Source organism: Seriola lalandi, unplaced genomic scaffold, assembly GCF_002814215.2.
Source record: "Seriola lalandi dorsalis isolate HSWRI2012SDOR001 ecotype SW California unplaced genomic scaffold, Sedor1 jcf7180002054389, whole genome shotgun sequence".
NCBI classification, from domain to species: domain Eukaryota; kingdom Metazoa; phylum Chordata; class Actinopteri; order Carangiformes; family Carangidae; genus Seriola; species Seriola lalandi.
This window is the reverse complement of record NW_019524942.1, coordinates 82,066-105,629: the sequence shown is the minus strand read 5'-3', so window position 1 is coordinate 105,629 and position 23,564 is coordinate 82,066. Positions and strand designations below refer to the sequence as shown.

General features: G+C 40.7%; 2 protein-coding genes and 2 non-coding genes across 6 annotated transcripts; 1 reads left to right on the top strand and 3 right to left on the bottom strand.

Moving 5' to 3' along the window:
* Nucleotides 1-2,938: 2,938 nt before the first annotated feature.
* LOC111657236 (E3 ubiquitin-protein ligase TRIM21) lies at nucleotides 2,939-12,879 on the top strand. 3 transcript variants are annotated; one of them, XM_087174852.1, is made up of 16 exons: nucleotides 2,939-3,118; nucleotides 3,730-3,792; nucleotides 5,746-5,887; nucleotides 6,524-6,791; nucleotides 8,103-8,317; nucleotides 8,478-8,582; nucleotides 8,905-9,000; nucleotides 9,740-9,973; nucleotides 10,072-10,219; nucleotides 10,604-10,651; nucleotides 10,816-10,842; nucleotides 10,946-11,010; nucleotides 11,566-11,676; nucleotides 11,960-12,078; nucleotides 12,325-12,421; nucleotides 12,523-12,879. In XM_087174852.1, exons 3-16 carry the CDS (start codon nucleotides 5,747-5,749, stop codon nucleotides 12,673-12,675), a joined length of 1,827 nt encoding a protein of 608 aa, XP_087030978.1. In that variant the 5' UTR covers nucleotides 2,939-3,118; nucleotides 3,730-3,792; nucleotide 5,746; the 3' UTR covers nucleotides 12,676-12,879. The 3 variants fall into 3 exon arrangements, with proteins under 3 accessions (XP_087030978.1, XP_087030977.1, XP_087030976.1); XM_087174851.1 differs by having other exon boundaries at nucleotides 3,698-3,792; XM_087174850.1 differs by lacking the exon at nucleotides 3,730-3,792.
* Nucleotides 12,880-15,690: 2,811 nt separating this feature from the next.
* cmasa (cytidine monophosphate N-acetylneuraminic acid synthetase a) lies at nucleotides 15,691-21,611 on the bottom strand. Its single transcript, XM_023409330.2, has 8 exons — nucleotides 21,228-21,611; nucleotides 20,368-20,510; nucleotides 20,095-20,250; nucleotides 18,252-18,388; nucleotides 18,016-18,110; nucleotides 17,615-17,786; nucleotides 17,364-17,529; nucleotides 15,691-17,239 (listed from the first exon to the last, which is right to left on the bottom strand). Exons 1-8 carry the CDS (start codon nucleotides 21,455-21,457, stop codon nucleotides 17,025-17,027), a joined length of 1,314 nt encoding a protein of 437 aa, XP_023265098.1. The 5' UTR covers nucleotides 21,458-21,611; the 3' UTR covers nucleotides 15,691-17,024.
* Nucleotides 21,612-22,855: 1,244 nt separating this feature from the next.
* trnan-guu (transfer RNA asparagine (anticodon GUU)) lies at nucleotides 22,856-22,929 on the bottom strand. Its single transcript has one exon. It is a non-coding gene; the product is annotated as a tRNA-Asn (tRNA).
* Nucleotides 22,930-23,073: 144 nt separating this feature from the next.
* On the bottom strand, nucleotides 23,074-23,147 carry trnan-guu (transfer RNA asparagine (anticodon GUU)). Its single transcript has one exon. It is a non-coding gene; the product is annotated as a tRNA-Asn (tRNA).
* Nucleotides 23,148-23,564: the final 417 nt, after the last annotated feature.

Here is a 23,564-nt window from a genome sequence, read left to right as displayed (position 1 = left end):
TTCGCGAGACACCTAGGTAGATTTTGTCACCATGATAACAGTCGTGCAAAAGATACACCCACTAAAACTGTGCAGTCATCATCCAAATGCAGGCCACGATCAAAGATGGGTGCAGTCCATCTGAGCAGTTTGACAACAGGTATGACTGTGTTTATTTTCAGACAGAATTATTAATGTGCAGCAGCTGAGGCGGGAATGAGTCACAGGTGTACAGTGCAGGGGAAACACACAGGTGAGCCATGTGAAATCTTGACAGGTTAGATTTGGGCATCTGCTCAAAAATAGTTTCGGTTCGAAGCCAGGTTCGGTCATTGGATCACCCCATTTTGTATCAGCCGGTGCAGGTACGGTTATCACCTGGCTGAGATTGAGCAACAGCTCTTACTGTGAAACAATAACATAAAGGTGACAGTGCAGAATGTACAAGAGGAAAAGTACGACTGGTACTGCAGATTGGGAGATAATTAAATGTGAAGGGAAGTTAGTCACGCTAATAAAGTACCTTTGAATTTGGACGTGCAGGATTTTTAGGGACATTTAGGGATAAAATTTGTCAACAAATGGTTCTAAAAGCGATATATATTATATTATATATATTAGCTAAGTTGCACATTAACAGGTGAAATTGACCAAAAACTGTCACCGTCCAGTGAAAACCACGTATCGCCAAAGTTGTTGAGTTGAGTGAATGATTCAAGGTTCAGGCTGAGAAAATTAAGCTACTTCCTAAGCCAAGTAAAACATTTCAAAAACCATCTTAACAAATACATTAGTTTTCTTACATTACCCATGAAAAGCTGCCATTTTGGAGACAGTTTCACAGGATAGCAAAAAAAAAATTGACTTGTGTGAACGCCTACTATCAATTTAGCTATTTTTCTTTCGGTGTGCGTATTTGAAATCAACCAGAAAAATGTATCTGCATGTGCCACAAGTTGGAAATACTCAGGGACTGAGTCAGCAGCATGGTTAAGGACGATGTTTTCTAACAGAAGCACAACATCCTGTTTTGGTACACGCTGTCTGTGCGTCCGCTTATCTCGCTCTGAGCGGTAGCGCATCATTAGCCGAGAGGAATGGGAAACGTGAAAAATGTGAGGCGACTCTGGCCTGAATAACTTGGCGCAAACAAAAACACACACAGTGAGCAAGGAGTTGAAAGTGAGCCGAAACATGCAGGTGGCAGAAAGCACATTTCTCACAGCTCTATATCGCTCGTGAAGATTCCTGGCACGGATGAAGGAGACGATAAGAAGAGATATTTTTATTATTCTCACAGTGTCCAAGCCACAGTGGAGTTGTTGTTGTTAAAGCTATTGTCCTTAAATTGCAGGTCGTGGTACAGTAACAGTCATGAAGACAGAAATAACAGCTGCAAGACGAGCAGAGGAAAGAGATTGTTTTATTTTTATCTTGAGACAAAACAAGAACAAAACAAAACAAAACAAAACCGAAAATCATTATTTCTGTGTTAAGTTTCATGATGAGTTTGAAGACAAGACCATATATTATTTAATGCATCCTTAAAGGAGCTATTTGTAAGTTTTGCTACTTTTGCTACATAGCTAACGTTAGCATTAGCAGCTGTTTACTTACCAGTTTAGAAGAAACATTGTGATTTAAGTATCAAACTTCCTTCCTTTATTCACCAACAGCTGACTCCAGCAGTGGAAAGCAACGCCAATGTTAAGTCTTCTCTCAATCATGTATTTTCTTACTGAAGTTAGCACGCTAACCAGCTAGCCTTTGCCCGTGTTGTCACTTTCAGATAGCGAGTCACTGTACCCTTGAATCTGCCCCAAAGAAGTAGCGCTGCTCGCAGGGCGTATTATAACCTCTTGTTTTCTAAATGCAACGATGGCTGAAGCTGTTGTCAAGCCACAGTCACCACCACCTGCTTCCGGTAAGAAAATCATGTTAAGCAGCAGATAAAACTTACAAATAGCCAATTTAAAGGATTTGATTAGCTTATCTTAGCACGCACACAAAGGCTTGTTAGTTAGCTCGTCTCCAAAACATAGCCACCTAGATTATATCAAAGCTAGGAAACAAACACCTCACATCAGCTAAAGTATTTTGATAGTTCAAGGTAATAAATCCCAAATTTAATGGGTAATAGATGGCAAATATTAGCTTGCTAAACTAAAATGATGATCAATGTGTTAGCATTGTCACTATTAGCATTGGCATTTTGTTTACAATGCCTAAGTACAGCCTCATGGGGCTGCTAGCTTAATTTCTAGACTCCTAGCACTAGTTCAGACCAAAAACAAACATGCACTGGAGTGTTGGGGACGTGTTATTGCTTCAGGAACTGCTGAGACAATGACAAATGATCCAGGAAGTCCGGCTTCGGTTTTAGATATGTGAATCTGAAGGCTCATCTATGCAAAAATGTTGAAGAGCAGTTTAAAATACACAGAGGGATGTTTTTACAAATCTCGAAAGATATCACTGCAACAACTATTTTACCTTTGGTCGCTATCAATTGCTAGGTAAACAGTCAACTTCTAACAGGGCAATCAACTTTTTTCCCTGTACAACACAAGTTTTCACATTATACACTATAACTGTTTCATCCATTGTTAATGAAAATATGATTAAAGCTTTAATATAGTGTTAGTGTTACATATTTACATTTCTTATGCAGTTCTTTTCATAGCTAAAGAAAGTCGATTAGCACATTGTTCCCACGACTCATTCTGAGGCTGAAACTCAAAACAGAAATGTTGTTGACAGTTTTAGAAATATAGGTTGCACATAGAGGCCGTTTGACCTACTCTCTCTGTGTATGTATCATTCTCCCACTTTAACCCGTCGTGCTGCATCGACCTGGCAAACAGGTCGATGCAGCACGACTGGTGAGTGGGCGTGGTGTGACTTTCCTCTCCACGAGAAAGGAAAATCACAACCTTCATGCAAACCTTTATATTTCACAGCCTGAGAAGCAGACACACTTCATAAGGGAGTGTGTGAGTGATTAAGATAAGACCTCTAAAGATCAAGACACAATATAGATAACATTAGAAGAGTTTAGGTTCATCTCTGGAGCTTTCTGGAAATACTTTAAAACCAGAAATAAGACGACAACCACATCAATTGTCTCACCTGCACTAAGGTATCAGCTTTTATTCTTTTATTTCATGTTTAAAGCTCATTTTGAGTATGTCAAGATGCAACAAACAATGACTTTAATATCTGATTTTTTCCAAACCAAAAGTCCAAAATATTGTCAATTTACACTGATATGAAATTAGAAAAAAGAGTAACTTCACAATCGAGTGGCTGGAACCACAGAATGTTTCCTTGTGCTTCAAAAATGACAGAAAGTTTTCAATTATTTTTCTTTCGATTGACTAATTGGTCAATCGACTGATCTTCTGCATTTCTTCATTGAAACTCCTTGTAAAAATGTATTTCCTAAAACTCCCAAATCATCCTCATCCCAAAGAACTAGGAGGAAGGAAGCCTATTTTTATTTTTAACCAGTGAGATAAAAGGTTTTTTAGAGCCTAAAAATAAAATGCTCAACCTTTATTCATTATATTCTCATGTGGTGCTTCAGTCAAGCATTTTATTGTGAAAGGCTCTTTAGTTTACACTACGCTCTCATTTTTTCTTTTATGAAGTTGTGAGGAGTGTGTCCTGTGGCTAGTTACACATTTTAATGATGTTTTATGTGATTGCTTTTGTTTAGTAATCACTTGGCTGCACACCAACTTCCTTTAGCGTAAAGAAGCTCAAACACCTTACAGAAGAATTTAGAGGCAGGTGCAGAGAGCTGCTGAAAGGGTCAGACATTTTATTATTTAATTTAAAACCCCCACTCCTTCTAACCATAGGAGACTGTTGAGGCCAATTCTTGCTTCTCAATTGACAATAAAGCCAAACTGTCAGTTATTGCGGACGTGTGTTGTTGTACATGGATGTCATATAAGCAGTGTGTATCTGTGTTTGTGTTTGTGTTTACAGAGGAGCATTTAAACTTTTAAATAAAGGGGAACTCTGTTCACGGGCCTTTGGGAGGAGGCTACTGTTGCGTATGTGAAAGAAATGCTGTATGAAGCCAGAAGGAGCTGCGGGAGATCTGACTTGTTGCCTCGGGTTGGGACTGAAGAAGTTTGAAAATTAAAAAAGAAAATCTGAGGTTGTAGATTTAGAAAGAAGTGCGCTAACGAGACCTGTGTCGCCCACTCATTATCTCTGCCTGAGGCTACATTACACATGTGTCTTTGTACAAGTTGCATTTTGGGTAATGTAGGCACTGGGTTTTGACAGAGAAGAAGAATGTCTGCAAAAGACTGAACTTTCCATCATGAGACAATGATGTGGGTGTGAATTGCTGTTACTGAAAACGAACCACTTGCACTTATAAACAATAATCAATACTTGCATACATGTGGTAAAATCATTATTATTTTAGGTTCTATTGTCTCTTTCTTTTATTTATTTTCTAGTATCTTTTAGTTAATGATTATTTGGCTTCAACTGTGTGGAATTTTACTCTTCGTGGGTTTTCTTCCACACCCTCAAAACAAACATCTGTACTGTATGTGTTAGCTCTAATGGACATGTAAACTATCCTTGGCACACCACGCATCTGACCCAGAGCATGCTGGGAGAGTCTCCAGCTCCCCAGAGAGTGGATGCACGGAGTAGATAATGGAGAAAAGTAGATACTACTGTGGATAAATTGATACTTGTGGTATCAGAAGCTATTTAAAGTGCACTTCCCCATTAGAATCAAGTGAAATGTCACCTGTACAAACATGTGTTTATATGTGATGTACGTGATAATGCAGGGCAGAATCTCGCCTTGCTTCATTCCAAGACAATCCTTATCTGATTTGTGGCGACAAGGAAAATATAGGTGTTATATAATGTGTCCATCTATCAATCATGACTTCAGCTCTTAATAATAACTTGCTTCACTCTACTTTCCTTCCCGTTCACCTCCTTTACTTTCTCAGTCATGTCACACTTCCATTTCAAACAAACAAACAAAAACAACAACACACATCATAACATCACCACTTTGTTTTGATTGCACTGGCTTGTCCATATGACGATAGATAAGCGGCTCCTTATGTAACAGTTTCACTGTCACTTAAAAGGTCAAACATGACACGACCAAGACTGTTCGACGGAACAAACAAGACAGTGATGAATTACCTGTATGTGTGACAGAAAGTAAAAAGTTTGTCCTGAGGTTGACGACAGAGTTCAGGTCGTGGGGGTTATGCAAGTAAAAAGGGTTTATCCCCTGGAGAGCATCAATATGTCGAACAAAGTTTGTGCAAATCTGCGCATTTCATTTTCTTTTCGGTCTCAAACTGTTGCTAGAACAAAGGTTACTGGGATTCATCCCTCAGGGGACCATGAACGTGTACAGCTAAATTAATGGAAATCTGGCAGTTTGAATTAATGACATACGTAACATCATGATCAAATGTGTTGGTTAATTTTAAAACCAAACGTTGGACGCTTCGGTCTTTGTGTCTTCACACAACCCTCGACAGGTTAAACATCGTTGGAAAGCTCCCGGTTCTGTCTGTGCAAAGCGTTTTAGGATCATATCACTGCAGCAGCGTTTATACAGAATGTGTTCAGACTTGTGGTTGTGGTGCTTTCCACACAAATGGTCCTAAAAAAAAAGTTCAATCTGTTTTCTGGAGACCGTCCAAACAGATTTGATGAGAATCTGGTCTGTAGCTGCTGAGATATTTTTCTTCTGACCACCTGCAGGATGTCTTTATGTGGCAGTTTTCTGTCTGACGAGCAGTTCCAGTGCTCCATCTGCCTCGATGTGTTCACCAACCCTTCAACCACACCGTGCGGCCACAGCTTCTGCATGGCCTGCATCAGCAGATACTGGGACGGATCCAAGGTGTGTGTGAGTGTGTTCACTGTGAGGTTTAAGACATGGTGTACAGGTGTCCTTTTTTTTATCTTGCTGTTTACTTCCTTCCTTCACTTTGTGTTCCTCCTTTCTTCCTTATTTTCTTCTTTTTTTGTCCTTCTTTCTTTGTCTCTCTTGTGGTCACTATTCATGTATTGCATGTGTGTTAGAGGACTTTCTTATCATCACTGTTTTTATCTTTAATGTAGCAGCATATATTTTGATCACACTAACCATCAGTTTCATCATTGGTTAATTATCTGTTGAAGAAAGTGTTGGTTACCCCTGTTAGGTAAATGTAAGCTAATGCTAATGTGTAAGAGCCCAAAAGTAGCATTATTATGCAGGTTGTGTGCATTGTTTAAAAATCAATAATCCATCCATTCATCCATCCTTCCTTTCTTGTCCACTTTCCCCCTCCTCTCCTCTCTCCTCTCCTCTCCTCTCTCCTCTCCTCTCCTCTCGTGTCCTCTCCTCTCCTCTCCTCTCCTCTCCTCTCCTCTCGTGTCCTCTCCTCTCCTCTCCTCTCGTGTCCTCTCCTCTCCTCTCTCCTCTCCTCTCCTCTCCTCTCGTGTCCTCTCCTCTCCTCTCCTCTCCTCTCCTCTCCTCTCTTCCCTCTCTCAGGTGTGTCAGTGTCCTCTGTGTAAGAAAACCTTCCAGAAGAAGCCGGACCTCCACATCAACAGGACGCTGCGAGAGATCACCGAGCAGTTTAGATCCATGAGGGGAGCGGGAGTCGTGGGGAGGGAGAGGAGAGGGGGGAGAGGAGGAGGAGGAGGGGGAGGGGGAGATGGAGCGTTACCAGATGATTTATTTGATGAGCTGAGGAGGAAGCTGCCTCAAACTCTACCAAAGCCGCAGATGACGCTGACCTATGAGGCTCCGTCCCAAGGTGAGACAGACAGACATGTCCTCCTCTTCACCTGCATGAAAACAGACTGAAACTTCACAAACACATTGATAATAATCACAATAATAATACGGATGATTATTTACAAAACCCAAGTTTCACAAAAGGAAGCAAATTAAAATCAAAAATTTATAAAAATCCTCAGATTTTATTATAAAACAGACAAAATAAGTCCAATGATGTAGGATAAAAGAAATAAAAATTAAAAAGGATATAATATATTATAATTCAGGATATTACTAAATATATCATTATCAATAGAAATACCCTTTAAGATTTGATTAACGTCACAAATATGTTGATACTGAACTACTAGACAACTTAACTCCAATACCAGCACTTAATCTTATTTGTTTTTATGCAATTACATTTATTCTAATTTATTTTGTATTTTAAGCCTTGTACGTGCATTTTATCTTTTAGTGTGTGTTGTAATGTATTATTATTGTTTATTATTAGCAACCAAACTTGCAGTCGTTGCTTAAGCCCAACCGCAGATGGGGCTTTGGGTGTGAACCCCGGTCTCTGGAGTTATAGTCATGTGCTTTGAATGCTCGCAGTTCACCCGACCACATCCTGGTGACTGCCTGCTCTTAAGTAAGCGTCATGTTTAATTCAGTCGTTCCAAAAAAGAAGCTTTTGCACAGGTGTTGTTGTTCCTGCAGAGGCTGGATGCACTTGCTCCACGTCCTTTCTGCCAAATTAATGTAAATAATGTAATTAATTTTGCACATAAACAACACTGACAGCCTGATAAGACGCTGGTACTTCAAGAATCCGTACTCATTCATCAAACACATGGCAGTGCTGGATGCTCTGGTGCTCCAGGTCAACTGTCAGAGGACTGAATGTGTTGGTTTAGTGGAGCAGCGCTGGAAAACGAGGTCAACATCCAGTCGGCTCGGTTTATTAACATTCTGCAGATGACGCACGACTGTCTTGTCAGAGATATGCTGCATAGCAGCAATCTGTAGCAGGACAAAGAGGCTGCAGATATGACAGTAGGTCTGTGAATGTTAATGCTGATGTCAGCGTGTTAACAAGTGTAGGACGTATGTTAGTTCAGGATGTAAGAATGCTAACGCTTGCTAAGTGGAAGCCGATGCGAATGTCATTAATTCTGCAGGAGTTTGATTATAAACCAAATTGAAGGGATCATCAAAGTTGGTGGGATTGGTTCTCTGGGGACCATGAATGTCTGCACAAAATTTCATGACAATCCATCCAGCAGTTGTTGAGATATTTTAAGATGGTTCAACCTTCTCTCAATCCCTGTGTCCTCCATCTTGGAAGGTAACTCCATCCCAATGTTGTTACCACCCGCCACGACCTCACTGGCTTCTTCGGTACCGAACAACAGTCCGATCGCTGCCCTGAACCACTCCTCCGGACCTCCGCCGCCTCCTCCCTCATTCTCCCACTCCAGCGGCCGGAGAAGGTTCACCGTGAGCGGGGCTGCAAGCAGCCAGAGCCTCCCTCTCTGTGAGATCCACCACAGAGGAATACTGGTACCACACTTTTACCCACATCATAAACGAATGTCTTTCATTTAATACTCCTGCGGCCCTTTTTGTTTGAAACTCAACAAACTTATTATTATAAATTATTGAGGAACACGTGAGAATACTTCATGACTTTGTGTCCTCTTGACTTTCTTTATGTCTCTAGATTTACTGCAGGACTGACCGAGTGTGTATCTGTCCTGAGTGTGAGACCGAGGACCATCAGGATCACGACACGGTGACTGTCGAAGATGAGTGGACGGAAACCAAGGTAAAGAAAAGAAAACAGAGAGAGGGACGAGGGACAGTCTGATGGAGTGAATCCCTCGAGCTTCAGGGAGTTTACTCACATGACAAAGAGGAAGAACAGCACGAAGGCTGCGATTGTTGACATGTGACATGTCTGGAAATCTGAGTCAGACAAGTCAATTTAATGACACATCACAGTCTGGAGGTTTTCCAGCACAATGGAAACTGGAGAGGGAAATTTCAAATTCGCTGTTTTGTCTTTGAAATTTGTTGGTTTTAAGAAATTGTGTGTGTGTGTGTGTGTGTGTGTGTGTGTGTGTGTGTGTGTGTGTGTGTGTGTGTAGTCACAGCTAAGTGTGTTGGAGCAGGAGATCAAGGAGATGATCAGACAGAGAATCAGGAAGATCGAAGAGCTCCGAATGTCAGTGGCCGATCTGGAGGCAAGTCTCAAGTCTCACACACACACACACACACACACACACACACACACACACACACACACACACACACACACACACACATTCTTTTTAATACTAAACCTTTGTGGGAAAACCTGTAAATCCTCCTGTCATCCAATAATCAGCTGTTTTTCAGTCTTTTATTTCCCGCTCCTCCTTCACCCACATTTTTACAGTGGGGTTTATAAGTGACTTCAAGGTTTTAATTCCTTAATATGGGAGATTTATTTCAAGAATTCTTGGGGTTTCACTCAAATGTTTTCCAAAGTTTTGGGGCTTCACCCAAATTTCTTTCTAATTTTTTTGGTTGATTTCCAAATTTATTAAGGATTTGACCAAATATTCAGATTTTCAAATCTATTTTCAATGTTTAATTCCCTGATTGAGGTATTTATTCCATCCTGGGGTTTTACCCAGTTTCCTATATATATATTTATTGGGGTTGTTTCTTCACATTTTGGGGTTCAAACAATATTTTTTGGGTTTCATGGGTTAAGGTTTCCACCCAGGTGCACCCAGGTTTATTCCCTGATTTTGAAGGATTGTGACCAAACTTTCAGGGCTTTAGCCAAATTTGCATAAATATATACCTGACTTTTGGCACTGTGCATTTCTGTTATTACTGCATGTTTTCATCTGTTTTGGGTGTTACACCTTATCTGGGAATCTCCATGCAGCTAATAAAAAGAAATCTCACACATTTCACATTTTCTCTCCCCAGTTGGCGGTGGAGCGAGAGACAGCAGGAAGTGTCGGCCTGTTTTTCGCACTGGTGTCCGCCATTGAGCGCTCCCAGGCAGAGCTGATAGAGGTGATGGAGATGAGTCGGAGGGCGGCCGAGCACCAGGCCGACGCCATGATACGTCAGCTGGAGCTGGAGGTCGAAGAACTGCGGAGGAGAGGAAGCGCCCTCGCCGAGCTCGCCCAGTCCGACGACCACAATCACTGTGTCAAGGTCGGTGAGAGTCTCAGGTTCAGTTTGATGATATACAGATCATTTTTCTGGGTCATTTCTCACCCTTTTTTAAAATTTATTTTCCACCTACTTTCCAGACGTTTCCCGTCCTCTCCAGCCCTCCACCTGCCAGAGACTGGTCCGGAGTGGCGGTGAACTCTGACCTGGGAACAGGGACCATCTACAGGTCCCTGGCAGCGCTGGTGGACAGGTTCCAGGAGCAGCTGAAGAATGTCGCAGAAACAGGTCAGTGACTTGCAAAGCACAGGGCACGGGACAGAGAGATCTGACTGGTCGAGCTAATGAGGCTCGAGTATGTAGAAACATGAGAAAATGGTCGCTCACTGCTGATTGATATTCAAAGTCTAGTGGCAGAGGAGGAGTTTTAAACTAAGAGCAGCACCACAACAGATGGTCATGAAGCATGGAGTTAGCGCCCTCATGTGGAGGAGTTCATTATGGTTTTTAAACCAAAGCTTTCTCTTGAGTTTTTGTTTTCCAAGGTTATAATTCCCTAATTTGGCGCATTTATTCCATAATTATTGGAATTTTATTCAATGTTTTTCTTTTTCATTTCACAACTTTTCCGTTTTTTTTGTTGTTGATCCATTTCGTCTCGTTCCTATCCAGGTTTTCCTCCCACTGTGGTGGAGCCCAGTCCGGTCCGAGCACAGCCCAGTGAGTGTCCACTCCCGCTCACACACACACCAGTGAACGATATCTGCCATCCACCTTACACAGCAGAGATCCAGATACACACCGGTCGTGACACTAACCTTAAACACTTAATCACATACAGTAGTTTTTACTGTATTACTGAAACACTTCTGCTTTCTCTGCAGGGATGAGGAGGGTTCAGGAGTACGCAGGTATGTTACGATCACACAGAGCGAATAAAAGGAGTCGACACACAATATATTTAGATGTTGCTAAACAAGAATCTGTATCTTTCTATATTTTTCTTCGACACAGTGGATGTAACGCTGGACTCCAACACTGCCCATCCCAGACTGATTCTGTCAGAGGACATGAAGAGTGTGAGACGCTTGTTAAATTATTATAACACACATAACAATAATAATTAATCATACGGACTGGAACTCTTTTTACAGCGTATAAATCCCTCAGTCCCAAAGGCTCAAGCTCAAGAATTCAAGAATATTTGTTTTAAAATCAAGAATAAAATTTAGGTCTGCTTTTGGTTTTTGGTAGGAAAAGTAGTTAGGAGCTTTTTCGTGTTTGCATAAACCACGTGGGAGCACTATGTTACAACAATATACACGGATATGTTTCAAAATGTTTGGCAGTATGAGTCGCTCTGACCTGTGCTTCAAGTCCCGGGGATTTACTCTGAACTTGGAAAATCTGCCTTTAGTATTTGTGCACCAAATACGAATTATCTACGACACACTCTCAAGATCAATTCAAGACGATGATCTCAAACCCCTTCACCTCAGTGTGCAAATGTTGTCACAGAGTATCGTCCTCTTTTGGGTTTGAACTCTGTATCTGTGTGTATATGATCTTCAAGGCTTAAATGAAATGAGCACCTGTGTGTAAAAGTCCGGTTTTGATAAAGTGTCTTTCTGCAGGTGAGGTGTGGAGACAGACACCAGCTGCTTCCAGACAATCTGGAGAGGTTCGACAGAGTCGTCTGTGTCCTGGGGAGGGAGGCCATCTCCTCTGGGAGACACTATTGGGAGGTAAGATGATCTCCTCAGTAAGTAGTTATTAATCAACCCTGAAAATGATCTTGTCTGCCTGTTAGTTTCCTGGAAATATGTGTATATACTGCAAACAATGTTCAATATTGGCTGCAGAAATAACAAATATCTGGTGTGTGCAGTGGTGTAAAGATGATATTATTAAATCTGTATTTTGATAATGAGCATATTTTAAAATATTTTCTTAGTTTTTGATCTCGAAAATAAAGATCGTATGTTCATATGTTTCCATGTTTGATCATATGTTCTGCTTCCTGTGGAGGTGGAGGTGGGTGGGAAGACGGACTGGGATCTGGGGGTGGCCAGGCAATCAATCAACAGGAAGGGGAAGATTGACGTTACCCCAGTCAATGGATACTGGTTCCTCAGCCTAAGAAACAAGTGAGTTTTCAATTAGTCATCAGTTAATTGTCCAAAATGTGACACGTTTAATTGATAAGAGAGATAAGAGAGGGTAGATGATGATGATGAGATCTGGGATATGGTAGTAAAATATCAAAAAAGAGAGAGATAACATACTGTAACTGTAAAATGACCACCTGGTAGAAAATATGGCAGACATTTAATTCTTTTCTTCTTTTTCCTGTATTTCACTCTTCTTCACTTCCTCTTCGTTCCTCTCCTCAGGAACAAGTACGCCTTTCGCACCGAACCCTCCACAGACGTCCATCTGAACCTCCAACCACATAAGATTGGGGTATTTGTGGACTTTGAGAAAGGACAGGTACAGTATGGGAAAAACTTAACTTGACTTGACAGTATTTTACACTCACTGTGTATTTTCTGTTTTCTAATAATACCAAATGTCGTCCTTTTCCTCTACAGGTGTCGTTCTACAACGTTGATGCTAAAATCCACATCTACACTTTCAATGACACTTTCACTGAATGCATCTTGCCGTTCTTCAGCCCTTGTACTAATAAATCCGGAAAGAACGACGGGCCGCTGATTATCACACCGGTAAATACGATAGAGTGACGGAAAACACCTGGAAGTTACTTGTTGTTTCTTCTTCTTCTTTTTCTTTTACATACTCATGCACTGAGTGTTCCTGTAAAAAGAAAAATAATCCTTTTGGCAGATGTTGGTGTCTGACTGTGAATAGTTTATATAGGTGGAACATTTTGATGTACCTTAAATGATTCACTGATCATTTAATAAAACAATCACATTTTGCGATAATCTGCATGTCTGAGTTTGAGCATTATTTCTGTTGTCATCACTTCAGGATTGAATTTAGAGGAACAGTTTGACTTTCATTCTCTTGCTGATAGTTTGATGAGAAGATTGATACCTTACTTGCATATATGTATATTAAAAATGAAGCTGCAGCCTTAGGCCCGTTAGCCTAGCTTAGCATAAAAACTGGGAGCAGAAGGAAAAACAGCTGGCTCTGTCCCCCTGTCTCTACCCTAAGATAAGCAAACTGGCTGCTGACACAAGAGTGGTATTGATCTTCTTGTTTAATTCTTGGCAAGAAGGCAATTAAGCGTATTGATAAAGAGTTTTAAGTTTGTTTATTATAAATTAAAATACTGTAATCAAAAAATACCACAAAAGAGAAAATACTTAATACTGCTTTTATTTTAGAGCATGATTGGGGGCATGAAAGTAGAGCATTGAAGGTGTTGATTTTCTTGAGATGACTACTCTTATTAATATTATTTTAGTAAATTTTGTATTCACAACGTATCTGAAAGTTTATTTCATGTAAAAGAGGTTTGTCTTCCAGTGTACCAGTTATTTTTCCTCCCAAATCTCTCTGCTGTAGTTCCACTGTTTGAACACCAGGGGGAGGAGTTGTTATGTCTGTGGAGAAACACAGGAAGGTTCACTGCTCTTGTCTCTAAATGAATCAGCAGATGCCTCCATCTAATAACACACAAAGCCAAACTCAAAATGTTTGTTTCTACTAATAAAATACATCAGAATGAAAAACCTAACGTTGTAATTTATGATAATATATAACTCGCAGGCGACTTTTATTTTCTTGTTTTGCAGAACAAGTGCAAAAGAAGTACTTCTGTATTTTTACTTAAATAAGTAAAATATCTGAGGACTACCATTGTTCTTTTCTGAAGGCTTCATCATCCTTTTGTTTCAGAAACATGAATATGCCCTCATGTTAATTACAGATTCAGATAGAGCTTTCAGTCATGTGTGCAGTGGCAGTTGTATGTCTGCAAAACAAACAAAGAGCAAAAGCATGAACATCGAACTGTCTCGTCGCTCTGGTTTTTCATTGTCTGTAGACCGGATTAACTGCAACATTTCAAGTAGCAGCAACTGAAAACAGCATCAAGTACAGGTATGTGTGTGACTGGTTTCTACTGAAGACGCAATTCTTACATGTATAGTTTGTTATTTAAAAACAGCTGGGAACTGCTGTTTGAAAAAGGTATTTCATGCAAATGAGGAAAGTGATTTTTGCCTGACAGTTCGGCGTGTACTTTCAGCTTTGTGACTTTGTAGATTAATTACTTGCACAAAAAGCAATAGGGAAAACTCAGAAAAAGCACAATAGATTCGCTTTAATTTGAATTAAATTAGCTTTGCTTGCTAAAAACCAAGTTCAGTTAATCACTTTCCCCCAGTGTCTTTAATGCAAAATACTCACCTGACTGTCTAAAAGAACGTTTCCTCTGCATGTGCTGTCCCGACGTAAACCTGTTCACAAAGACACAGTAAAAGGTTAAAAACATACCTCTGCTGATACACATTGCACGTAACACCTCCAGGGTAAAGTTTCTTATTCCAGCAGGAATGTAATACAGCCAGTGATAATGAGTAGTTGTGTGACAGCTGGAGAGAGAAGTTCTTACCCTGCAGGTGCAGTTAAACAGGGGCTCCTCTTTAAATGATATTCACTAAAAGCTGCAGTTCTCAGATGCTAATATTAATACCGCTAAAGCTACTCATACTACAAATAATTATTAATATTCAGGAGACATTGTAGTAACTCCTTTCAAGCACCTTTGAAATTGCTGTGTATCTATAACGACATGCAAATCTAGTAACCTTGGATTTACTTTCATTCCCCACATTTGCAGCTCATTGCTACTTCTTCTTCTTCTTGGCTTCCCTACTTCCTGCTACTAATCCCAGCTGGATCAGGACTGCATTCATTTCTCTAATCACAATGGCAGCAGGAAGGTGTTTGATGACTCCAGGGCAGAAATTCTCCATTTGACTACCACAACAGCATCTGTTAACCCTGCTCCTTATCTCCGTCCCCTTCAGTAAAACTTTCCCATCTCATTTACTAGTCAAATTACCAACAACCAAATCACACGGTCATTGTGGAACATTTGGGGCACTCATGTGGGATGGGAGACAATGCTGCACTCTTTAAAGCCTATTTAACACCCATCACCTAATGAATGGTTTATAACACACTATACTGTCGTTGTAAGCAGATTCATTGTGTGTGTGTGTGTGTGTGTGTGTGTGTGTGTGTGTGATCTACTAAGATTTATAGCAGCAACAAATACTTCATCTGTAAATGGTTGTATGGATGATGATGATGATGGACAGCTTTTGTAAAAAATATATATATCTATATAAATTGGGATTTATTTTCCTAATGGAAATATCAATTCAGGTAAATTTCATGCAGAAGAAAATGTATTAAAAGGAAGGTTTTGACAGGAACAGTCTGAGCTAAATATGAAGCTGTAGTCAGGAGGCAGTTCTGTTGGAGGTAAGTGCTCGCTTTGCTTGTTTCTCCCTATAATAAAGTTATGGTCTTGACCTTACCCTGTAAAGTACCTTGAGATAATGTATATCTTAATTTGGCGCTATACAAATAAAACTGAATTGAATCGAATTAATTTCATTTTTACTGTACAGGTAGGAGAGTGGTACGAAAGCGGCAACGCACCAAAATATCGAACTGTTGCTGTAAAGGATCAAAAGTTTGTTTGTTTCTGCCGAGTTGACAAGAGCAAGACTTTCAATCGTCTCCATCGGTCAATTATTCACACAACAAAAATCACTTATTCCACTTTGTTATTAATGTGAAAGGTGAAATAAAATAAAAAATAAAATAAAATAAAATAAAAAATCACATGAATGAATCAAATGACAAATAAACATTCCTACAAAACAATCACCCCAGCATCATTTAGGAAGACAGAAAATAAACAACAATGGAAGAAACAGAACTAACAGCACAAAGAATTACATATTGCCATTCATAGATCAATAAATACAGCACACACAGGTTATTATTTCACTCACTGAACTGTAGAAATGCAGGACCTGCATTGTATGAAACCACCTCCCCATTGTTCACCGAAACAACAGGTAATCAGGCCACCGACTAATCTCTCAACAACCAGCAACTGCAATCTAATTCCCATCAATCTTCCAATTAAGAACTGGAAGGTTGCCAAGCAGCAGCACGCGCTGAATCACAGAGTCGACACCACTCTATCTTGTCTGGTAATATAAGGCCACAGCTAGCTCCTGTTAGCTTAGCATCAAATCTGGAAACAGAGGGAAAGAGCTAGCCTGTAGTGCGCTAATTAATAGCAAGATACGTGTTGTTTGTTTTGTTGGACGAAAACAGGAAGTGTAAAAACATCAAGTTGACAGAGCCACGTTAGCTTCTCTCCTCTCTGGTTCCAGTGTTTATGCTAAGCTAAGCTAACTAGCTGCTCGTTGTAGCACAGACTTGAGAGTGGTATCAATCTTCTAATCAAAACATCGGCAACGGAAAAACAAGGGGCGACATGACCGGGACAAACAGATTTCCAAAGATGTACAGACTGATACATAATCTTTTTTTTTTTTTTTTTGGACATTCACTATTTTGATTTAAAATGCTTCCCCTTATAAATACCAAGACATCTGAAATATTTAAAAGCTGTATCTTTCATAAAACATCGGCAATAATAAATTCAACAGAGATCGTACCCACTGGAGGTATAACCCAAGTTACATGCATTCAAAAGCAAATATCTTAGTTTCTGTTTTACACTTCTTTACAAATTACAAACTTACTGTTGCTGTGTGTTAGTTGTTGTAAAAAGACAAGAGCAGCAGTTTCTAGTCTAGTGTTTTGGGTTGTGCTGTCGTGGTGATCCTGTTGTTTACATTAAACCAAGGCTGATTAACTCGATTAACTCTAAACTGAAAGAATCTCACATTTTGAAGCCGACAAAGAAAAAATTACCGACAGGAAAACTTTTTTTTTTTTTAACTATTTTAAACTCTAATGTCATATGATATTTTAATATTCTTCATGCACATGTGCATTGTTTAATAACCTCTATTATTTGTGCACGGACTGAAGTGAAACCTTTCAACGTGGAGTTGAAGTTGAGTCAGAAGCTGCTGTTGTCGATGCGGTCCTGCTTCATCTGAGCCTTTGCTTTTTGTTTCTGAAGGAGAATGTGCTCGGCAAACTCCCTGACGGCCCCCAGTCCCCCGACTTTGTGGCAGGTGTACTTTGCGGCGTTGATGGCGACCGTTGGGGCATCTCCAGGCACTGCGCTCAAACCCGCCAGGTTCAGACAGTTCACATCTGGTTTATCGTTACCTGAGAGGAGACAAGAGCAAGTGGGGGGAAGACAGAGATATAAATGCATAGCAGAATAATAATAATCACTAAATAAGCATAATAATCTAAACTTTTGTTAATTTTCTGTAGATGACTGCTTTACCCATGTACGCCACATCCTTCCACTCCAGCTTCTTCTTCTCCACTACCAGCTTCAAATCGTTCTGCGGCTCCTCTCCCACCTCCATGACTTCGCAGCCCATCCTCTTGGCCAGTTTCTCCGCCAACGACTTGGTCACGGGGTCCTCTCTGGACGTCAACAGCACGACCTGGTGGAGGGAAGACGGACGGTTAGTGTGAGCGACGAGGCGCGACGTGAACCGAATTCATTTCTACGCAGTTGAAAAGTCCGACCTCCACTTCTTCCCCCTTCAGCATCCGGATGCCCATGGCGTCTCTGGTGTTAACAGACACCATATCCTCCCCGGACACCGACAGAAAGATCCTTCCTTCTGTTAAACATCCGGAAACGTTGCAGAACATCAGCCGAACCACCTCCGGCGTGTCCCGACCGAAGTAACCGTACCTGCGGGAAGAAGCACGGAGTGGACGAGAAACGAAGGAGGAAATGGAACGACAAAATACACATGCCTGTATGCAACTACCGGTTTATGCCAACATAAACACAAACAGACAAAGCTGTGTACAGATGCAGAAGCAGGGTAAGGCTAAAAACAAGTTCAGGACAGGTTGATAGGAAAATTACTTTTTAAAAAAGGACAGAAGAAAGATCAACTCAAAGATCTGTCTCTCACCTGAGAACCCTCTGCTCTGCCACAGGCCAGTCGATGTCCACGTCGATGTCCACGCTGTACTCCGGCAGCATCTCATAGTAGCCGATCTTTCCACCCTGGAGACGAAGCAACAGATAGAGACCAGATAATTAAAAATGTCAAAGAACAAAAACAGCTGCTGGAGACACGTGATAAAATGTGCTGGTTACTTTTTTGCATAACTGAAATACAACAAATTAACTGTCCAGACTGATTACCTGCATAAGACCTTTGTTCATGAGGAGATCTCTGGTGGCGAAATAAAAGGAGCCATTCTCACACAGCTCGCCGTCCCAGTCCTGGCGCCGTGGCCGGTTGGCTGTGTCCAGGTTGAACGGCTTGGTCATTTCACCAGCTAGAAGGAGGCAGAGTGCGGCGTTAAAAGCCCCCTCTTTACAATACACGGCTTCACCAAACATCATGCTGCTTCCACTATTTATTTTTTCACCTCCCGTCCCTCCGGACACTTTTGTAAACGCTAATTTTCTATCACATCTTTTCCAAATGTCTCCAGAGTTTTAAAACTAAACACAGGATGTCCAAAGTCCAAAGTCAACATTTTAGGCGCCAGGAGTAAACGTAGCACAAGCGACGTGAGCTAACACTAAAACATATTAGTGTGGATGAGGCCAGACTCTGCAGCCATGCCAGCAACTCTCTGAGGTTGTGCTGAATGCAAATAGAAGCGAAGATATGGGCATGAAGGGAATCATCTCTTTGAATAAATATGTGGATAAGATAATGTCTCTTTAGGGTTCATTTCAAGATATACTGATAGTGTGGTCGCCATGTTTACCACGTACTCCACACGAAAAGTAACACTAATTAACAACATAGTATAAGGTCATAAAGTTAAAAAGGTTAAAGGTTCTTAATTGATCATTACACAAAGTATAGTTGTGTTTTTACTGCAGTGTGTGACACTGATGTTGATATTTGGGAGTTTAAGAAATCTGGTCTGAACAAAAACTACAACAATCTTGAAATACGTCTCATAGATTTGTGACACGTGCTGAACGCGACGTTAGTTTGAAAAAAAAACAACAAAAAACTGTTTTGAAATGACCTCAGACCCAGTTCCTGTGATGCAATGTCTCGTTACTTAACAACCAACATAAAAAGTGATAGCAGTGTATTTGCAATAAGCAGGTATGGGCTGATTTATTGGCCTGACTGACTCATCGATCGAGCTCTTTTACACTTTAGTGCTTAGACGGATTCAACAAACAAGTTTTTATGTGATGAATGAAGCTCAGAGGTGCTGCCAGCTGTAGCGTCAAAGCATTGTTATATTATGCAATCAAGATATGTTATCTCTGTTCTCATCTAACGCTTGACAGTAGTGCAGTATTGTGTTCTCATTAGATTTGGCTGCAACAAAAAACGGTTATGGCTTTACGTTTTTTACACAAACTTACACCTGATATGGAAAAACTGTTATAACCCCCGACTGATGTAATTACTCAAACTGGGTTATACGAATCAAACACACAGAATTCAGTGAACAGTGACTCTTCTTTTGTTGGTGCTTCTGTAACCAATGGCGACGAAAGTCTCTGTCACAGAGACGGAAACAGAACTAATACCTGTTCTGCTGCTTTTACAGGGAAGAGGAGGGAATCGGTCACGCACACACACACACACACACACACACACACACGCACACACACACACACACACACACACACACACACGCGCACACACACGCATACACACACACATAAACACACACACACACACACGCACTCTAACTTTAGGTTACAGCCCTGTTCATCCACAATCATATAAAATATGAACCATCTGTGTGAAATTTTCTCATAATTGCTGTGTGAAGTCTCGAGTAATGGCTGAGGGTTTTCTGATGTGACCTTTGACCTCCAAAATCGAATCAGTTCATCCTTGAGTCCAAATGGACATTTGTGCCAAATCGAAGAAGGCCCTTCAAAGCGTTTCTGAGATATCACGTTCACAAGGACAAAATTGTGTTTTGTGAGGTCACCACGCCCTCGATCTTTCACCTTTGACCCCCAAAATCTAATCAGTTCATCCTTGAGTCCTTACATCCCTTCTTGACCTCCTTCCAGCGGAACTGGTGTCTCCGGACCACGGAGAACACCGAATCAAAGCCCTGCAGCGTGATCATCTCCAGCGCCTCCTTCACGTGGTGCGGATGTAGACACGGGGATGTGGCCTGAATGTGGCATATCACATCCACATCTGGGAAAACAAAGTCAAACAAAAGGACGAGCTGTAAAAATCAAACAAGTTGCTTTGTGTCACACAGAACACAAACACAATGGAGTGACAGTCACTCCCTGGCAACTGTTTGCATACCTGGGTTGAGCCTGGCAAACTCTTGGATGGTTTCCAGTGAGGAAGAAGAGTCTCTGGAGACTTCAGCACTCCTGCGATGCACCTTGGCGCCCCAGGATTTCGCCACCTTCTCTATCTCGTCGTGGTCCGTCGATACCCACACACTAGAAAAGATTAAAAGTCTCACATTGTTTTCGTCTTATCTTTCTCTTCCATGGAGCACACCTGAACAGGTTCATTCCTCTTCATGCTACATACAAGCTAGTGTGAGTTTACCAGCAAGATTAATCTATTTATTTCTATTATGACATTTTAAATAGGAAAGAAAAGGTGCATCAGAGGAGAATTTGGAGGATGTAGACATTATTATTCTGTAAATTATTCCTATATGCTTCAGAAAATAGCTCATCACAACCTCAGATCATGAAATAAATAACTTACTTTGTTTGTCCAAGAGTCAAAAACCGTAAAAAATATAAAGTTGCAATGATGTAAAAACGAGAAACTGTTTTAATCCAGGCCTTCAGCGTGAACTACAAGTGCAATCTACAGTGTCAAGCAACTTACAGCAGACTTAATTCAAAATAAAATTCATAGTAAATGATCCAGATCTGCCCCAAAATGTAATGATCCACCCCTCAACCAAGCGTTACAAATCGATAGTCCTTTTTGCATAAATCCTGATGACAATTAAACAAACACGGATGTTATTTTCTTAAATCTCTTTTATGCTTTTCTTTTCTTTTTCTACACGGAGGGCTGTACAAGCTCTATAATAAAATATTAACCACATATACTGAACCACCTCTGACCGTTTTTATAGGAAGTGCGGAGCAGGTTTGGAGAACTATTTTAATCAATCCTATCGATTCTTCCTCTACCTGTCGAACATGTCGGAGTCCACAGCAGCCCTCAGCACCCAGCCGATGAGGGGCACCCCGGCTAACATTTTGATGTTTTTCAGGGGGATCCCTTTGCTTCCTCCCCTCGCCAGGATCACAGCAGCGGTGTGTCCCTTGCCGTCCGCCCGGATCTGCTGCTGCTTGGGGGCGACCAACGGTCCGTCCTGCTCCCCGTTATCGGCCGGGAGGCCTCTTTTCCTGGAGGCCATATCACTGTCGGTTCGGCAAAAAAGCCCTTTAACCAAAAGGTGAATGAAGACGCCAGTCAGGCCGGTGAGACTTCCTCACGTCCGCTCGGGCGAAATGTCACTGTAACGGCCAGACTGAGGACCAGAGCAGCGGGTCTATTTATAAGACTCGATTCCGGTTGTTATTTTTTCTGGTTAACAATGATGGTTGCCTGTATTTGGACTGCGCTCATTACCGCCACCTGCTGGTCATGACATCAAATTGTCAACCAAAAAAAAATTACACTATGAAAGATCAGGGATGTACGGAAGCCGAGAACGGCCATGTTCTTTTTTTTTTTATTTTTGCACTGTTTTCTCGTTATAACGACTTATTATTTCGTTGTCTCGATATAACAAAGATCGTTTTCTCGTGATAACGAATTAATTAATTCGTAGAAAAGAGGCATGGCCTTTCTCGGCTTCCGTAGGGATGTGACAGGAGAAGTGATAAAGAAAATACTTAATTTCATATTTAGATAAGCTTTAAAAACAGAAATTGTAAGAAGAATTTATAAATGAATGATTAATATATTAATAAATACTTCAGATTTAAAAATGGATTTACAAAAACAGCATAATCATTTATAAATACATCTATTAATTCATGAATAAATAATAAAATTTGGATTAAAAAAAAGGGGGGGATAATTCCTTTGATTTCCTTTTTTCTTTTTTTTTCGATTTTGCAAATTTTATATTACACCATATTATTTGGGTCTACATAATTTAATTAATTTCTAATTTATCAGAAAGCTGCACCAACATTTACTATAACAGGTCATCAATTGTGGCCCCAGCATGTTAATTAAAGTAAGTTTTCTGTGTCAAGTAATTAACACACAGAACACCCAGGGGAAAGTTGTATTGCTCCAAATGTGACTTAAAACTAAATAAAAAGTCAATATTGTGTTCATACAAATTCAAAGAATTACATGTAAGAAACTGTCAGCATAAGAGTTGCTGTTCCTTTGTCCTTCTTTTCTTTACCTGGGCAACAGCGACACCTGCTGGATGTTAGCAGCATGTTTTCTACCCTGGTAGGGAGGGATGATCTATGGACCCATGCACACTCAAATAACACGGGATCATGTTGTGTCTTTGCAGTTGTTTGGATAGTCTTACCAGTCACATATTTCAAGCAAACTGTGTCCATTGACAAGATATCCAAACCCTTTTGACAATTTTGGGAAAAAACAAAACAGATGACAATATATATTTGAAGTCAATGTGACAGTTAACCACAGGAACATTTAATAATTTTGTGACAAGTTTTGTTTAGTAATTTCAAATTTGTACTTCATCGAAATTTTGTTTTTCAACATTCAAAGTAGCTTTTTCATCTTCAGATGATGTGTCTTTGTTAATGTAAGTGTAAAACGTCCCTGGGTGGGCTTGAACCACCAACCTTTCGGTTAACAGCCGAACGCGCTAACCGATTGCGCCACAGAGACAGGTCTAGTCTTAGTGGATGTGGCCTACAGTCTCCAACCACCTGAATTTGTTAAATCTAGTATGATTTATTCCTTCTACACCTCAGGCTGATCAATAATAATGTTTCTATAGGTCCGCTAATTTCATCCAATTTAAGTGTAATGCGTCCCTGGGTGGGGTTGAACCACCAACCTTTCGGTTAACAGCCGAACGCGCTAACCGATTGCGCCACAGAGACAGGTCTGGTCTCAGTGGCTGTGGCATTCACTCTCCAAGCACCTGAATTTGTTAAATATAGTATGATTTATTCCTTCTACAGCTCAGGCTGATCAATAATGATGTTTCTACGTGTCCTCTAATTTAATGTAACCCAAATTAAGTGTACAGCGTCCCTGGGTGGGCTTGAACCACCAACCTTTCGGTTAGCCGAACGCGCTAACCTATTGCGCCACAGAGACACGTCAGTACCGATGGGGTGTGGCCTTGATGTCCAATCCCCACCCACCTGAATTTGTTAAATGTAGTATGACTTATTCCTTTTAGACGTCAGGCTGATCAATAATAATGTTTCTATATGTCCACTAATTTAAGTGTAAAACGTCCCTGGGTGGGCTTGAACCACCAACCTTTCGGTTAACAGCCGAACGCGCTAACC

Excerpts from the sequence above, each read along its gene's own strand:
- LOC111657236 (XM_087174850.1), top strand. The coding sequence starts at position 5,747 with ATGTCTTTATGTGGCAGTTTTCTGTCTGACGAGCAGTTCCAGTGCTCC. Across the intron at positions 12,079-12,324 it reads TTCCTCAGCCTAAGAAACAA|GAACAAGTACGCCTTTCGCA; the intron begins GTGAGTTTTCAA and ends TCCTCTCCTCAG. Across the intron at positions 12,422-12,522 it reads TGGACTTTGAGAAAGGACAG|GTGTCGTTCTACAACGTTGA; the intron begins GTACAGTATGGG and ends TTTCCTCTACAG.
- cmasa (XM_023409330.2), bottom strand. The coding sequence starts at position 21,457 with ATGGCCTCCAGGAAAAGAGGCCTCCCGGCCGATAACGGGGAGCAGGAC. Across the intron at positions 17,787-18,015 it reads GCAGAGCAGAGGGTTCTCAG|GTACGGTTACTTCGGTCGGG; the intron begins GTGAGAGACAGA and ends TTCTTCCCGCAG. Across the intron at positions 17,240-17,363 it reads GAAGGATGTGGCGTACATGG|GTAACGATAAACCAGATGTG; the intron begins GTAAAGCAGTCA and ends GTCTCCTCTCAG.